Source organism: Xyrauchen texanus, chromosome 17 (assembly GCF_025860055.1).
Source record: "Xyrauchen texanus isolate HMW12.3.18 chromosome 17, RBS_HiC_50CHRs, whole genome shotgun sequence".
NCBI classification, from domain to species: domain Eukaryota; kingdom Metazoa; phylum Chordata; class Actinopteri; order Cypriniformes; family Catostomidae; genus Xyrauchen; species Xyrauchen texanus.
This window is the reverse complement of record NC_068292.1, coordinates 40837223-40856395: the sequence shown is the minus strand read 5'-3', so window position 1 is coordinate 40856395 and position 19173 is coordinate 40837223. Positions and strand designations below refer to the sequence as shown.

At 37.7% G+C, this 19173-nt stretch overlaps 1 protein-coding gene across 1 annotated transcript in view; it reads left to right on the top strand.

Annotated features, from left to right (window-relative positions):
- Nucleotides 1–19173, top strand: part of LOC127657696 (CUB and sushi domain-containing protein 3-like) — a 390710-nt gene that overhangs the window by 229995 nt on the left and 141542 nt on the right. The window contains 3 exon segments of the mRNA XM_052146537.1: nucleotides 10215–10328; nucleotides 10659–10754; nucleotides 13663–13866. Of these exon segments, the coding sequence (XP_052002497.1) occupies nucleotides 10215–10328; nucleotides 10659–10754; nucleotides 13663–13866 (414 nt within the window).

The window sequence follows — 19173 nt, the reverse complement described above, 5'->3', positions numbered from 1 at the left end:
TCACTAATGTGTACAAATTGTATACTTACTGTATATGCACAGACAAGGTTTGCATGTTAATGTTTAATCTCTCTCACACACACACACACACACACACACACACACACACACACACACACACACACACACACACACTGTATATATTCACATTAGTCACATTAAAACTGAGATATTTTCATTCCAGATTTGACTGTTTTCACCTTATAATCAATAAAAAATACACATTATTTAAAACTATTTTCATTTAAACAAAGAATGAAATAAACAAACAAACTATTTCAATATGTTTTAGGTGAAAATTATTTCTATCAGTGAAAAGAAAAGTTATGTGTCCCACAGCTGTGGCATAATTTTCAACACACCCATTTTTAATTATTATTATTATTTTAAGTTCAAAACTGTGAGTGAAGAGCATGTTTGAGAAAACAGGAAATCAAGGTAAATATCCCTTATGAGCAGAATATTTTTATTGAGCATCATTTCCAATCAAGCTGTTATTGTTTAATGTAATTTTCACTATTATGAAAAATATGTGAAAATATAATTTAATTGTACTGTATGTATTTGGGATAATTATAATTTTAGCTTTGATAAGGAGTTGATTGCTTAAAAAAAAAAAAAAAAATGTAATTCCCTCACTGTCATTTCCACCACAGAATTATATGAAACACAATACGGACTTTCAGATGTGGAAGAAATGACAATGTGGTGTGAAATTTCATGACTTTAGTGAATGAGACCCACTGTCTAAATGCAAATCCCGACCTGCTCACTGTCAACACTCCATATTATAAATTCCCACCTCCTTAAACTGGTGGCAGATGTTCCAGAGAGTGTGAGCGGTTAAAATCCCACCCAGACACGTGGTGTATCCTGGTACTGTGGAAGGACTTGCCCGCAGGCCTGTGTTGCATCAAACATCAACGAATGACTGCAGCCACCCACGCACCTCACTGTAGATTCAACAAAGCAATTCTGTACTCAATCACCCAGACGTGTTGTTTAAGCCTGTGTGTGGGGAACGACTCACATGAGGAGACATCGGCCATGAGCGGTTGTACCACCTTACGCAATCTGGCTTGAACTAAACTGCAAATGGACACAATTAAATGAAATCCACAATTGAAAACCAGAACTCTGCAACATGCAATATCTGCTTAATATTAAAATGATTTTGTCTAGTAGTTGAGAAAGAGACAGAAGAGCTTGATAAGCATTAGCACTAGCGCTATACCAATTCACCTGAGTTGTATTATAATGCCTTCAGGTCATGTTGGAATGATCGTATTTTCGAGATGGATGCACATGAACTCGTCCGCTATGTTGAAATTACCAGTGGGAATCTCGTAATCAACCTGAATCAAGTATATGGGACTGAAAGATATTTGATGACACTGTAAGGGATTCCAAATAAACTAAGTTTGATAAGTGAAGTGGACCTCAATAGATATCCCATGCTCAGTGTTTAGGGAGCAAGGGAACTCTGGGTAGGAATCCTGCGAATCAGAATACAGCTAATGACGTCATTCTTGCGAAACAAAACTTAATTTTCCATTATTCTCTGCGGCAGCAGGAGGATAAAAAAATACAAGCATCAATTACACACTTAAAGCTGAAGTGTGTCACTCTTTCTGTGTTAACATACTTTCTCCAATCCTAGCTTAATATCCAACTATAAGTACATCCATTCGTAGGTTAATTTTCTAGAAAGTTGCAAACACTGTGTCTCTGTGGCACTATAAAAATTCCTCTGTATGTCTGAGTAGTCCATCCAGCCCAACACAACAACATTGACTCGACCAATGGCGTAAGTTAGGGTGGGGCTATCTGTTGTTCCATCACCAGAAGACGAGAGGCGTACTCGTAAAGATGTCGTTAAACAATGTTTATTTTTTGTGATTACATTTGATGGCACTAGTGGTGCAGAAATTACACATCCTTTGTTTTTTATTGTTATTTTTATCACTAGCTTAGTAGTGTTTGTCAGTAAGTGAATTCATTTTGGTAAGGCAGTGCATCATAATTACAACTGCCATGCTTGTAAGTTAAAATTTCAATGGAGAACTTAAAGGCAATAGTTTGAAACTTTTTTGTTTTCTTTTGCTTCATTGTCATCGGAACACAAGGCACTGAGGTATGTGAATTTTGCCTGCAGCATACCTGGTGGGTTAGCAGCGAGAACATGCTGAGAAGAAGCGTTCGCCAGGGAGATGAGTCGATGCATTTTGACTGTCGCTAGATGCTACATCCAAAAGACTTTCAGCTCTCTGCAGCTTTGCTAGCCCAAATGTAAAGCATTGTTATTATAGTCTGATGCATTGCCTTTGGGTGGTTATTTTCCATGTTGTCTTTAAGGGTTTTAAGTTGTGTGGTGGTGTGCAAACATTGAGCTGTAGCACCGGGTCTCCCTACGATTGGGTTGCAGTTTCCCTCTGAGACTCTGTTGCTGAAGGAGCCTACGGTGGGGGCCTTAACCTTATTTTCATCATTTTCTTCTGGCACTGTTTGTTCTCCTTGCTAAACAGGAAATAGCATGATTTAAGGTGTTTTTGTGCTTGTTTTGCAGCATGTTAAGCTCAGTAAATGCTGAATGTGCACTTTAATGGCAGACTTACATAAGTCGTAATTCTTACGTGATGCACCCAGGGAGAAATTTTATTGCTCCGAGGTTGCTCTTCCAGAGCTCAGGAGACATAATGAAGTTTTCAGTTATGTTTCATTTAAAGTTTATATTAATAAATGTTTTCCTCTCCCAGCTTAATATGCAGAGACAAGTACAAGTAAGCCATTCATAGGTTGATTACCCTGAAAATGGTTAACACGGTTGCACTATCAAACATCAAAATATCATCCCAACACAGCTAAATGAAGAGTTTGAGGCAAGACCAATTGTTTGGCTGACCAGGGGAAGGTGTGGATTGTTTGGGATTTGAAACCTGTTTGAAATATATTTTTGAAATTTTGTTTGGTGATGCTAGTGGTGTAGAAATTTCACACTTAAATTATAAACTTTGTCTCAGATATTTCTTTTAGAATGCCTTTTTAATTGTAATCATGCATAGCACAGATGAGATGAAGCCATTTGAGTCCTGTCTCGTTTATATGCGCTCATTCTTTACAGAAATGCCGGTTTTGTTTAGAGACAGTACCAGTTTAAGCATGCATTCTGTAAATCAACATGTAGCAATTTTTAAAAAAGCCAAAATGTGACCAGAATAATAAAAAAACTAATAAAATGTAATTTGTAAAATGTATATTTTCATAATGAACCCAGTTAAAAGCTCTCCTGTATATTGAACAGAATTTAATCAAAAGGGACATTATAACTGAAATACCCATATTAATCGATATAGAATCTAATTAGAATTGGATCAAAATTAGAACTGAGAGCTTGTGAATCCGAATCTAATTTAATCAGGACATCTGTATCAATAACCAGCCCTGCTGTGTGCAGCTTTAAAAGGAAATTTGAAAAAGTGAATACAAATACAAGAATGAGAACTTTACAGACCTTCTTCTGTGTGTCTGATATAAACATGCAGTGACACAGTTAACAAGCACACACATCTGAAACTCAGGTAATACAAAAATAACAGAGAGTTCTGCTAGAAATGTTGCGTCTATGCTTAGACGTTCAGCTGCATCTGTGAGAATTGTATTTTATTTATTTATTTTTGCTGCTTTCTTTGTCTTTTATGACATTATTACAATTTATTGTCATGCAATAACACACTGACATAGTGACTGATCAGCCACAACATTAAAACCACCTGCCTAATATTGTGTAGGTCCCCCTCCTGCTACCAAAACAACACCAACCCGCATCTCAGAATAGCATTCTGAGATTATATTCTTCTCACCACAATTGTACAGAGTGGTTATCTGAGTTACCATAGACTTTGTCAGTTTGAACCAGTCTGGCCATTCTCTCTCACCTCTCTCATCAACAAGGCATTTCCATCCACAGAACTGCCACTCACTGGATGTTTTTGGCACCATTCAGAGTAAATTCAAGATACTGTTGTGTGTGAATATGCCAAGAGATCAGCAGTTAAAGAAATACTCAAACCAGCCCGTCTGGCACCAACAATCATCCATGCGATTACTCTGGTTTGAGTGTTTCTGTAACTGCTGATCTACTGATATATTCACACACAACAGTATCTAGAATTTACTCAGAATGGTGCCAAAAACAAAAAAACATCCAGTGAGCGGCAGTTCTGTGGACGGAAATGCCTTGATGATGAGAGAGTTCAACAGAGAATGGTCAGACTGTTTCGAACTTAAGGTCTATGGTAACTCAATTGTTGTGAGAAGAATATGCTATTCTGAGATGTGGGTTGGTGCTGATTTTGCGGCACGAGGGGGACCTACACATTATTATCTATATATTATATCTTGTGGTTGATCGGTGAATATGATGTCATGAAATCAGAGACCCTCTCCTCTAAATCCGAAAACAAGTGGTCACAGAAGATGCATTTGATGCATGGCAATATCAGGTGGAAACAGGGTATATGAGACCAGGTTGTGCACACAGCACCACAAAAACCTGAAGTTGAAGTTAGATTCAAAAGTACAAGAATAACCTTTTTTACCCTCATGCTTTCTACAAGATTTGGTCTTACTTTCCTTGATGACAAAGAAAGAGTTTAACTAGCCAACAACCAGTGCCATTTCCTTGATTTAATAAGCCATTAAATGTTGACAAGACTCTGATGTCCATGAGCCTTATGCCCTGTGTGTTAATGGTGCTTTTGGTGAAAGAGTTCAGATTATTTTTGACTGGCCAGGCATGAAACTTGTTTAAATTGGCGGGCCCTAGGAGAGAATAATGTCAAAGCAGACAGTATGTGTGACCCCTGTACTGTGCACATGGAAAATTATGTATTTTACTTGACATTGTGGAAAGATCACACACCACTATGATTGTACGAAAGGAAACACAAGACCCAATTAGGTAGCATCCTTTGTGCCTGTCAGAATTAGTTATGTAATGAATGCATGATTTTGACTTATTGAATAATCCTGTACCTGAACTATAATAAGATTTTGTAAGCATGCCAAATAAATTGCAGAAGGGTTCTTTGGCATATCATTCTGAAAATATTAATTCCAGGAGTCATGCGCTCCCAAGGAGCCTTTGTTATTGACTTTTTATAACTGAGGTGGTTTATGAAAGAAGCAAATTGAAGCCACTTTATAAATGGTAATTAGTGGTGTTTGTTAATGCAGGAATAATTGTTTTTATTGTTTACTTTGCATACGCGAATGCTTGGCCAATGGATTGCTGCTGTTCAGTCCCTTTGAATGGACATGGGCTCATTAGCTGTGGTGGTATCTAGCTTCAAGGGGGTGATAGAGATACTTTTAATTCTAGGGTTGGAAGCAGAACTGGTTGCTATTTAGAATCAATTGTATTTTCTAAAAAAAAAATACTGGATCGAGATTATTTTCATGTCTTTTTGTTCTGTTAACAGTTCTTGAATGCATATTCTCACACTGATGTGAATAGGACACTGCACTAAAATACCCAGCCAGTGTTTCCTACACTACTATTCTGGGAGCCGTAACACCGATATTGAATCAGCAGTGCCAAACATACATCGAGACCAGTGTAGTCCAATTCCAGAATGAATGACTCCTATGAGCCAATTCTTATGAATCTACATAGCAAAACATATAGTGCAACCAGTGTAGTCTGATTCACATACAAATTACTCTTATGAGCCAGTTCTTTTTAATATACAGTGTCGGATTATTTAGCGCAACCAGTGTATTCTGTTTTCGTAAAACAATGACTCTTATGAGCCAGTTCTTTGAATCAACTGCGCGACTAGTTTAGTCTGATTCCCGAATTAATGGCTCTTATGAGCAGGTTCTTTTGAATCTACAGTGCTCAGCATATAGTTCGACCAGTGTAGTCTGACTCCCAAACAAAAGACTCTTATGAACCAATTCTTTTAAATCGACAGCACAACAAATGTTGCATGACCAGTGTAGTATAATTCCAGAACGGATGACTTTTATGAGCCAGTTCTTTTGAATCTTCAACAAGAATCGTATAGTGTAGTCTGTGTAGTCCAGAAAAAAGGAATTTTATGAGCTGATTCTTTTGATTAGACCATGAGAAAAATATAGCGTGACCAGTGTAGTCCGATTCCCGAATGAAAGACTCTTGTGAGGCGGTACTTTTGAATTGATAGCGTGAAAATTATAGCACAACCAGTGTAGTCTGATTACCAAACAAATGACTCGTATGAGCCGGTTCTTTTAAATCGACAGTATGAAAAATATAGCGTGATTAGTGTAGTCTGATTCCCGAATAAATTACTCTTATAAGCTGGTTCTTTTGTATTGACTGCTCATAAAATATAGCATGATCAGTGTTGTCTGATTCCTGAACAGATGACTCTTATGTGCCTGTTTGTTTGAATCTGCAGTGCGAAAAAAATAGTTGACCAAGGTAGTCCGATTCCAAATCGAATGACTCTTATTAGGCAGAGTTTTAATGAATAAAATTCTTAGCGTGCCGCTGGAATTTAACCAAGAATTGATAGTGTGTGGGTGTAATTTCTGGATGGTTATTGATACAACATTGTGCTATTAAAGATATATGTTATAAGTTTTGTTTTGTTTAGTGGTATTTAAAAAAAATTATGAATTAATAAATTATCTTAATCAAAAAGTCTGTGCAAACCTTTCGTTAGAATCTGTTCATTTAAAATCTGAAATGATCTTCATTTGTTAACAGACTGCTGAAGGCATTAAATCCAATAGAAATGTAATTTCTTATTTCCAAAATATTTCTTTCTCAAAAGTAGCATCGCGGCACCGTTTTGTGGTTCGTTCTGCATAATGCGGGCCATTAGGCCAGTTTCGCGGCCGACCCACTGGCCCGCTCGGTTCTCCCGATGGCCAGTCCACCCCTGATCGGCCCCAAATTGTGTCGGCCCACCGGGAAAATGCCCGGTATGCCAGATTACCAGTCCAGACCTGCTGAGCCATATCTAGAGACAAGAATATCATAAAGACTTTGTGGCAGGCTTTTGTGAATTGGGCCAGTAAGTAACCACCCAGAACACCCAAGCAACCATCTAGCAATGCCCTGACCCTCTGGTGGTGGGTTAAGCATGGGCATGGACCTCAAATTGAGGCATAAAGACATATAGGACTAAAATTTAAAACCCATTCAGTTTAGACCTAAAAAAAAAAAAATCTTCATATTTAAGAATATGAAGAATCTGTTGTGTGAGTCGACTGTGTTTTATTGTACACACTTTGCCGTGCCTTCTTCTAAATGTCATGTGCTGAAATTCACTAAATATGTGCTGCTCATTTCAAGTGAAATAAATATACATCTACCGTGCCTCTTTCAATTACAGGAAAAATAATTCTTTGAAATGCCTGAAAGTGCAAAGAAAGAACAGGTTTGATTTTGAATTATTCATACGTGGTGACAAACATATGGCGCTGTTTTTCTCACCTTGAGCTCTGGCGTTGTATGGTTCTTTATCATCTGTCTAATGTACACTGCTTGCCTGAAGGCATACTCTGTTTTGTGGGCCTCGGGCGACCCTTGAGTTGAGTTACTTTCTTTTATAGTTTGAGTATTGACTTCTCTACACTTTTATTGCTTTACTTACAGTAGCAATATGAATTTATTGCAGTCCTCTGCAGAAGTTTGAGTTTCTTGTTAGAGGTTTTTTGTGTAGTGACTTTGGTAGAGTTGCTTACTCCTCCTAAATTCAATAAGTAATTATTGTATCGGGAGTCATTTTGAAAGAACTGGAGTGAATTATTGTGGTAAATTGTTGAAGATGTCAGACGGCCCATACTGGAGGTTTTGTTAAATCAAGGACTTGTTTCACTCTGGGTACCTTTGAAAACAGCTAAGGGAGAACTATATCATGGGTTCAACCCATAGGAAATGAAAAATCACAAATTAGCTCTCTTTACATGAAAATCAACATGAACTTGAACTGACCATTTTTACTTTCATATTGCATTTTCCCAGATTTATTGCGTGTGATTCATTGGGGCACGACATATTATTCCAAAGTAGGACTGTCACGATTATGACATTTGGCTGACAATTAATAATAATTGCAATTATGATGATTAATTGACTCTGTAAGTGTTTTCGTGAATATTTTTCACATAAGTTGTCATATTTTTATGTCTCTCTTTTTGGACTACTTTATTTTGGTCCATTTTCCATTTAAACGTGTTGTTTTTTTTAACTCATAAATATATATATTTTAAAAAAAAATTTTTTATATAAAAATAACATAAAATTTATTTATACTGTATACAGTGGCATGCAAAAGTTTGGGCACCCCTGGCCAAAATTTCTGTTGCTGTGAATAGTTAAGTGAGTAGAAGATGAATTGATCTCCAAAAGGCATGAAGTTAAAGATTAAACATTCTTTTCAACATTTTAAGCAAGATAAGTGTATTATTTATGTTTTGCACAATTTTAGAGAGAAAAAAAGGAAAGGAGCACCAAGCAAATGTTTGTGCACCCCAAGAAATTTGAGCTCTCAGATAACATTTACCAAGGTCTCAGACCTTAATTAGCTTGTTAGGGCTATGGCTTGATCACAATCATCGTTTGGAAAGGCCAGGTGATGCAAATTTCAAAGCTTTACAAATACTCTGACTCCTCAAACCTTATCCCAACAATCAGCCTCCATGTGCTCCTCTAAGCAGCTGCCTAGCGCTCAAATTAAAATAATTGATGCCCACAAAGCGGGAGAAGGCTGTAAGAAGATAGCAAAGCGTTTCCAGGTAGCCGTTTCCTCAGTTCGTAATGTAATTAAGAAATGGTAGTTAACAGGAATGATGGAGGTCAAGTTGAGGTCTGGAAGACCAAGAAAACTTTCAGAGAGAACTGCTCATAAGATTGCTAGAAAGGCAAATCAAAACCCCTGTTTGACTGCAAAAGACCTTAAGGAAGATTTAGCCGACTCTGGAGTAGTGATGCACTGTTCTTCTGGGCAGTGACATCTGCACAAATATGACCTTCACGGAAGAGTCATGAGCAGAAAACCTTTCCTGCGTCCTCACCTCAAAACTCAGTGTCAGACCATTTACAATCTGTAAAAAAGCTGAAGATGAAAAGAGGATGTCTTCTACTACAGTAGAACGATCATAAACACACCTCAAAATCCACAATGGACGACCTCAAGAGGCGCAAGCTGAAGGTTTTGCCATGGCCCTCTCAGTCCCCCGATCTAAACATCGAAAATCTGTGGATAGATCTCAAAAGAGCAGTGCATGCAAGACGGCCCAAGAATCATGGAACTAGAAGCCTTTAGCAAGGAAGAATGGGCGAAAAAAAAAAACAAACAAGAATTGAAAAACGCTTAGCTGGCCACGAAAATCATCTACAAGCTGTGATACTTGCCAAAGGGGGTGTTAATAAATACTGACCATGCAGGGTGCCCAAACTTTTTATTCGGGCCCTTTTCCTTTTACCATCTTTTGCTCGCTTAGCTATTTACAGCAACAAAAATTTGGATCAGGGGTGCCCAAACTTTTGCATGCCACTGTATATTATTGTATTTATAGTATATATATATATATTTTTTTTTTAAATATTATGCAATGGTAAAACATTTAATTTCTAATTTCATCACTTTCACACATTATTTTAATGCTCTGATTAAACCCACAAGTCCTTATTTGTCATGAAGCAAAACCTTTGAGATTTCATTTCATCATTTTATCACTCCACAGAAAAGTGTGCATCTCCTCCCCTGTGTCACTGCATGTCATTAACACTGCATGTATGAACCAGTAACATTTGCCATTAGCACCATCGTTTAAAGTGAAACAGGAGCACTTTACATTCACTATCAAAGTTTATACTTGTTCGGCAATGCGTGAGAGCGCTTCACACACGCTCTTCAGGACAGGAGCTGGTTGACATCTGTGGTACGGTTCAGTGATGCTCAGACTCGGAGTTGACACTGTGAATGACACAAACCATGCCGTTGATGGTATTTATACAGTGTATTCACTTAAAATTCCCTTATTTGGGCATCCAATTTTGATTGGAATTTGAATGCCCAATAACTGGTTAAGCGGTACGATCAAATAACCGTGATCAGACAGTTATTTAATAATCATGACAGACCTATTCCAAAGAATGAAAAAATGTTTGTATTTGTAAGCTTTGACTTTATTTTTTTGTCTGTATCTCGCCACAGTTCTCTTCGGCCAGTTTATGTTCTTCCAGACGACCCCTAATGATGTGGTGGAGATCTTTGACGGACTCTCTACGGATTCTCCCCTCCTCACCTCGATCTATGGCTCTCACTCAGGTAAAAGGCTTTGTTTACCACTGCTATTTGAGAGCAACAAAAGGCCAGTCTGCTGAGACGAGGCAACTTTAAACTTCATGGACTGCAGCAATCAGTTTTCTAACAGCTGTTCCGCTGCGGTGACTGCTGTGTTTTGTTGTTGATGTGATTCTGAGGAGACTACAATGGGGTCCAAAAGTCTGAGAGTCTTTTTTTTTTTCACTTTATTTATATGTTTTATTAAAACTATTTTATTAGAAATATTGATCATTCATTTATGTCACTTCTGTAACTGCAGACTGATTACAAAACTCTTACCTTTCTCTCCTCTCCAAATTTCTGTTCTCAAAGGCGAACCGTTGCCACTGAGCTCTGCCAATGAAATCACCATCAAGTTTAAAACCGAGGGGCCAAACACGGCTAAAGGCTTTCATTTTGTCTATCAAGGTATGGACTTTTCAACTAATCTCAAGTCAAATAAATTCAACAGTATATTTGGAATACCATACCACTTTACTGTGAATACTATTTTTGCATATATGTACACTGTGCACAGTGTTTCCATTTTCTGTATGCATGGAATACCCAGAAGACCTACTAGATTTGACAATGAGTTGTACAGAGCACACTGCACAGAATACTTTGTCCCAAAATGACCTTACATTTGCATTGTGAGGAATAACACAGAAGTGATATCAATTGTTATTCTGTCCTCCTCGACTCATTATTTGATCAGACTGTTTAAGTTTAAGACATATTTACACAGAATTGGATTCAAATAGAAAAAATAACTGATTGTCCAAGATGAATCTGGAAGTCATGTCATTTTTATTCATATATAACTTTTCACAACACTCATCATTCAAAGCAGCTTTACAGAAAATTATGCTGTAATGTCTGTAATGTCTAAAATCCGCATTGAATAATTTTTATTGGAAAAATGTGAATGTGAAATGTGAAAATTATACCTTAAACATTATTTGTCTTTAGGCCCCTAGTGAGCAAGCCAAAGGAACCAAATCTCCTTAAGATATTAGTTAATGGAGAAAAAAAAAATTGGGATAGACCAGACTAAATTGGGGGGGGTGGGTTGGTTTGGTTTGCAGTAATTTATTGTTCATGTATTCCATTTCAAGAGACGTGATGCAAGCAGTGGTCAGAGAAGTGTTGCTCATCGTTTAATTGTATTGCGGTCGATAGCAGTTTATTCACTGTGTAGCCCATTCTAAGACCAATATGATGCAGGTTGAGGTCAGGAGGTGTGCCTCAAGGTTCGGCTAGAAGCTTGTGGTAGTTCATTTTCAGTAAAGCCTATCCTAAGAACAAGGGGCAGGCAGTGGCCAGAAAGGTATCCCTTTTTGTACAGCAGAGTTGGCATTAGTTCATTCTCAGTGAAGTCCATTTTAGTAGTTTGAGGTGATGCAGGCAGTGATCATTGAAGCACTCCTTGCTGTCTTGTTGGTACAGGTTGCAGTTAGTAGTCATCTGTCATTGACACATAATGTAGAGGTTGGAGTGGGACATTGGGCTTAACAGAGATGGATCTGGCAGGCTCTGGTAACCTGGGGATTTATTTTATTTGGTATAATGTCAGCGTAGATGCCATTCACTTAATATTAAAGCAAAGTTATGTAGAATATGAGAAGTGTAGACCTGCGGGTTGTTGGATAAATTAAGTGTAGCCTATGCATATTGGGCTTATATGATCATATTTCATGGTTCTAGTCAGCACTCTAGATGCTGCATTTTGAACCAACTGAAGCGTATTTATTGAACCTTCAAGACATTCTAACAGTAATGCATTAAAATAATCTAGTCTTGAGGTCATGAACATATGAATTATCTTTTCGGCATCAAAAACAGAGAGCATGTGTCCTAACAGCAATATTTCTGAGGTCTAAGAATGCTGTTCTGCAAACAGTGGAAATGTTTATTTTAAAGGATGCATTGCTATCAAACATAACAACCAAGTTCTTAACTGTAGAAGGTGATGCAACTGTACATCCATCGGGAGACAAATTATATTGCAGCATCTTATTTTCAGAGGTTTTTGGTCCAATAAATGCTGAATTGAGTAGAAGGACATTTTTAGCCATCCAGTCTTTGATATCATTGATTCACTCTGCTAGCTTGGAGAATTGGGAAATTTCGTCAGGTCTCGAGGAAATATAAAGCTGAGTATCGTTGGCATAACAGTGAAAACGTATTCAAAGGTTCTTGATAATGTCACCCAGGGGAAGCATACACAAGGAAAAAATCAGAGGACATAATCCTGAGCCCTGCGGCACTCCATACTTTATTTCTAATTGATCAGACAATTCCTCATTTACACAAAAACAGTGGCAGTGGTCAGAGAAAAATTACATAAACCATGCTAATGCCTGTGCTATAAATATAATTATTATAATTATATGTATGAATTCTCACTTAATTAAATGTAGTAAATGTAACAGGAAGTTCATTAGGCAACAATGTAACACACTGGTGTTTGAAACACTTGATTTTAATTATTGCACACTATTTTACATACTATTTTTAAATAGCAGGCAGTATACTGTAAATACTGTGTAGTATGCTGTAAGCAATGGTATTCTATTCTGAACATGTGACAGTGATGTTTGAAACATTTAATTTGACATATAGCAAACTGTTTTACATTCTATTTTTAAATAAATAGTAGGTAGTTGTAACGCTGTTCAATGGAAAGGAGAAGGCGAGAACCGGCTTTTCAATATAAATAATAGTTTTAATGATAAACTCAAAAGACCACATAAACACACACATGACGGACATGTCCGCTAACGATCTCTCTCTCCCGCACGACACCCTGCAGTCGACCTTTATACCTCGGAGGCTTGATTAGCCTCATACGGGACCGGGTGCGTAGGATCACGACCCGGCCCCGCCCTCCGCCCTACCACAGTAATATACAGTACAGTATATACGGGGCAGTAAGCAGTATGCTAGTATTCTATTCCGGATATGTGACACTATTTTTTTTTATTTATTTTTTTTATACTGTATAATTTAATTACATTCCATACATATGACACTGCTTTTTAAAATGTAATTTCTTTTAAGTATTGCATATTTAACTGATAAGTTTGGCATATATGTTTTTTTATAAGTACATACTGCAAAATTTGTAGTTAGCATTATGCTAGTGTTGTTACAAACATATGTCACTACTGTTTAAAACATTTATTTTATAGATTGCATGTTTTACTTATGTAAGCAGCATACAGTACATGCTGCACAGTAAGTACTGTGGTAAACAGTACACATGTATTCAATTACGAATGTTTATTTATTTTTTTAAATACCAACCTGACAATTCCTTCTCTCATTTCTGCAGCTGTTCCAAGAACCAGTGCTTCTCAGTGTAGTTCAGTTCCTGAGCCTCGCTATGGGAAGCGAATTGGAAATGACTTTGGATTGGGCACGGCTGTGATATTCGAGTGTAACCCAGGTTACACTCTGCATGGTGCCAGTGCCATCAGGTGTGAGGCCGTGCCCAACTCTCTTGCCCAGTGGAACGGCACTGTGCCAACATGTGTCGGTACGTACACCCCCATCCATCTTTTTACTCATTATTGCCCCCTACTGTTGGGGAGAACCTCTGGCATGGACATCAATTACGGAAGGCGACCAAGCGGAAATGGATTCTCTTTTCCAACACCTATTGAGCTGCTTACAAAATTGTAGGACAAACAGCTGTGAAACAAAGGCTGCTAGGCAGAAAGATTATTTTGCCTTTTAAGATCCCTCATTTTGGCCAAATTCAGGTTACTCAAGGTTTTATCACATGTAGCGCTTGTTTGATGCACAGAGTTGCTGCTTACTCTATGAAGAGGCATGTAGGCATGCCTATGCCTACGGCCTATGTAGGCAGTACACAGCAAGGCAGCTTACTATGATTTGAAACCGAGCTGGAGAGATTTGATTTTGATTAAAAATCGATATGGAAAGCTAATGGAAGCAAATGGCGACAGGAGCATTCCCACAGTATGGAGGGGCCTACTAAATGCAATTTTGAGCAAATGTGAATCTTGGGCAAATCTCTTGATGCAACCTGACAGAATACTTTCCTCCTAGCTGTGTCCTCATGCAGTTTAATAGAAATGCTCCTATGAGAGAATCAACAGGCACTACAAGCAGAGCTGACGGTCCTCACGGTCTCACCAACCAATCAATATGGTATCATTTTCTGAGCATGGAGCACAAATAGTCATGATTTTGTAATAAAGGAGTCATATCAAATTTTTTCCCCTGAGGTATACCTGTTAGCCAAGGTTTCTTGCACCAAAAACAGCCATAATAATTTTTCACCCTCTCTCTGATAATACGAAAATAAATGGCCTGAGCTTTGCTATTGTGCCTTAAAGACTAATAAATAAATGCCTTTTTTGCATGTGAAATGAGTGTCAGTGCTTTGCTATTGGGTCCAATATAGTTTATAACTGTCCCATCCTTCGAAAACAGCCTACGTACAAAGCCTGCATTTGGAAGATTGTAGGCAGCATTCATAAGAGTAAGCAAAAAGCTAAAGTGTGCATGCACTGGACACGCTACTATTCTATAATGGCACGGAAACTGAGAAGATGTCAGATTAGAAAGTGTGACTCTTTTCAACTGATGTAATGGATACCAAGACAGTTGTGGTGCTTGTTTAACAAAACTGAGCAAAATATAGTCACGGTTGGTTTTGATAAGCACACAAGCACAGATGTTACTCTTTTCAGTAGTTGAAAAAAACTAAAAAGTTATAGCATCTGTGTGTGATGATTTGCAGTAATAGTATCTATCCTAATTTCTCACAGTGTGGTCTAAGTTTCTGAACACCTAGGGGCCATTCACACCGAACATGATTTCACACGTCTCGCTGTTTTTTATCATGTTGACTGTTAGAGGCTGTTCACACCAAATACGTTTTAGATTTAGATGCTGTGCATTCTGTGGAACCCCGGTGTCTCAAGACACATTTTTTTACATTTGAAGTACTTTTCAACTTGACACGTGACTAAAAAACAAGATGTTCCTGCGTGAGACAAAAAACAGCGAGACGTGTGAAATCATGTTCGGTGTGAATGGCCTCTAGGTGTTCAGAAACTTAGACCACACTGTGAGAAATTAGGATAGATACTATTACTGCAAATCATCAGACACAGATGCTATAACTTTTTATTTTTTTTAAACTACTGAAAAGAGTAACATCTGTGCTTGTGTCAAAGCATGTCATTCAGTTTAAATCATTTATGGCTTTTCATCAATAAAATAACACTATAAAGGCTGGTAACTTGACCATACATAAAGGTTATTAGCATTTATTAAATTTTTTAGAAAAGACCAAATATTAACAGTAAAAAAACAAGTTAGCAATCAAGAAAAATTGTGCTTTTTTCAAATCACAGTTTAACAATCACAAACATTTGTTCATGTCATAGTGGATGTATTGCGTTATTGGTTTATATATTGTTTAAAACTGTTCTAGGCTCTGGTGTTTTCTGGCATATTATAGTTTTCTCGTAAGTCTTTATATGAACAGGGTCAAATTGACCCGAAACAACTTCTTAGTTACTTTTTTGTAGCGTTGTTGACAAACTCAGGAAATTAATCATTTTAACATGGTCAGATCCAAATCATCTCCATAAAGGATGTCATGAAATTTCATGCAGAAAAGTTGAAGTTAAGCTGATGTAAATCAGTGTTAAAAGGTCAAACGGGTCAGATTGACCCGTAACTAATCATCCAATTAAATGTTCTGTGTCTAGCTTTTTTAGCTCAAGAACGTGTTATGTGTTAACGACCCTAAAGAGGTGTCATTGTTAGAGGGTTTCTGACATCAGAATGAGCCGTTTATGCATTTTAGTTTCAATAGTTGGCGTTCATTTACTGTGGAGCAAGTTTCTAGTTATAAAAGTTGCTGTATTTTTTACAATTGACTCTTCTATTTCAAATGATAACTTAAAATTCATTTTTATGACATCTTTTACATTACGGCACCAAGATTCTTACTTTCTTGGCAACCATAAACAGCTTACAGTTAGACTAAAGACCTATATTACTTGAATATGGAATTGTTTATTTCATATTATTTATTTTAATTAATACAGCTATTTATTTGATACAATATTCATCATTTTCCTTTGCCACCTTTTCACACAATACGTCTCTCGAGGCTCATTTTTCAGTGTTTTAACCATGTTTAATGTTGTCTAATGCACTTTTTGGGTTATTCTTAAGAGCACCCTTTAACGTGTTAACAATGTTGTAACAGATAGCCTATAGTGGATTATTGCTTTAATAAAGCATTTATTTGTAACCTGCAGTAAGCCAATGAAATATATCAAATTTGCATTTGTACATTCCTGCTAGAAATATGTAAATTGGAAACAGCAAAACTTTCCTTCCATATAGTCAGGTTTTGCTGTAAGGGGGTAAATTCAATTCCATGATACCTGTTTTCATTCATTATTTCCGCTAAAGGAAAGGGCCTCAATGAATCATCAGGACTATTATTTTCATTTTCACCATGCAAAGCAGGCAGGGTTGCCATTGACAACTTGTCCACGTAATACTGTTCTTTATAGCATTCTTTGCACAAGTGCAGCATGCGTACATTACTACATTCACCTTTGTCATTTTTTGTGTTCTTTCTCCAATTAAAAAAAACATCTTGAACGTCACGGTCTAGAGATCATGATGCATAGTTTAGGAAGAGAAAGTTTGACATTACATGGAATGAGTCACACCTGTAAAATACCACTAATGCTGTGGCCTTGTGTTAAGTGCACAGCATGTGCAATATGCATCACAGCATCTGATGCATATTGCACCCAAACCTGGTAAGCACTTTGTTTATCTGGAAAGCTCTACTATGATTGGCTGTCTATACATGACTTCTGGGCGTAAGGGCACTCTAAAATATTTGTTGTTGTTGTATTTTTTATCAGTCTGTATATAAAAAAAAATGGATACTAGTTTGATACAGTACCAGTATACACTAGTAAACATTTTGCCTAAGTTTACCAGAGGTTGCACCAGCTGTTCGTAATTTACAACTTTGCCTGGTTGTGGTGTAAATGGGCACATAAGTTGTAACTTACACACAACTTGGTTTGGTGGTGGTGTAGTGGGCTAAAGCACATAACTGGTAATCAGAAGGTTGCTGGTTCGACTCCCACCGCCATCACCATTGTGTCCTTGAGCAAGGCACTTAACTCCAGGTTGCTCCGGGGGGATTATCCCTGTAATAAGTGCACTGTAAGTCGCTTTTGATAGAAGTGTCTGCCAAATGCATAAATGTAAATGTAACTTAACTTTTCTTTGTAGCACCATTAAACTTGAAATGAAACCCAACTTTTAAAACGAAATTTTTGCTGAATCTGGAGTAACGGTACATCAATAATCTATACATTTTTCATCTAAAAACTCCTTCAGGAATACAGTATATTATGATGTTGACATTTACAAGAGAAAACAATATCTTAACAACTTACTTAGCGACTCTTTGGGACAGGGTTCGGCAACTTATGGCACATGGAGGGGTAATCACTGGCACTCCAGCAACAGCTAGAGAAGTGTAGACTATTTTATTTATTTAAATTCCGTACCAGCATTCCGATATACATCTTGATGTAATCCTTCCTTGATGTAATGCCTAATTTCATCAGCTGAATGGGTGCTTAAACACTATTAAAGTGTGATGAGACTCACGTTGTGCGTGCAAGCCATTCACGCATCACGAGCCAGCAGCGCTTCACGTTTGGTATTGCATAAGTAAACGCGCCCGCTTTGCCTTTTTGACAGCCGACATTCGTTATTTCATTTGTTTCTTTTTGTTTTCAGAACATCACGTAATGCAGTAAGAAAAACACCACTATAAATCTTGTGATTTCCAACCCAACGTACAGGTACACCCTCTTTAAACCATGGTCACACTCAAAATTACATTAAACGATTAAAAGAGAAAACATAAACCCACATCGTGGGGTTCAAAAATCTGAGTCTACTCAAAATATAAATGAATCCTGTAAATAAAGTTTTAGGATTTTGCAGGTGCGATTGACAGAAAAGGGCGAAATAGTTACTAATAATAATAATAATTCCTTGCATTTATATAGCGCTTTTCTAGGCACTCAAAGCGCTTTACATAGTACAGGGGGAATCTCCTCAACCACCACCAGTGTGCAGCATCCACCTGGATGATGCGACGGCAGCCATAGTGCGCCAGAACGCCCACCACACACCAGCTATTGGTGGAGAGGAGAGAGTATAGATATGTAGCCAATTCAGGGATGGAGATTAATACGATGCCATGGTAGATAGGGGCCAATGGGGGGTATTTGGCCAGGACACCGGGGTTACACCCCTACTCTTTACGAGAAGTGTCCTGGGATTTTTAATGACCACAGAGAGTCAGGACCTCGGTTTAACATCTCATCCGAAGAATGGTGCCTTTTTTACAGTATAGTGTTCCCGTCACTATACTCGGGCATTAGGACCCACACAGACTGTAGGGTGAGCACCCCCTGCTGGCCTCCCTAATACCACTTCCAGCAGCAACCTTGGTTTTCCCCAGGAGGTCTCCCATCCAGGTACTGTTGCAATCACACAGCTATTGACCAGGAAAATAAAAAATGGCACTCCTTGTCAAAAAGGTTGCCTACCCCTGCTTTAGGACAGAACCATTCTAAAAAAGTGCACAGTTCGCCCGGTAACACTAGGACATTTTTTTTAACACAAGAAAGAAAATTGTCAAACTCTCCAGTGTGTGATATTAGTCTTCATTTATTTCACCTCATTAATTTTAGATACAGATCCTGAACTTGCGTAATTTACATCTTTAAATAAACGATTTTGTATA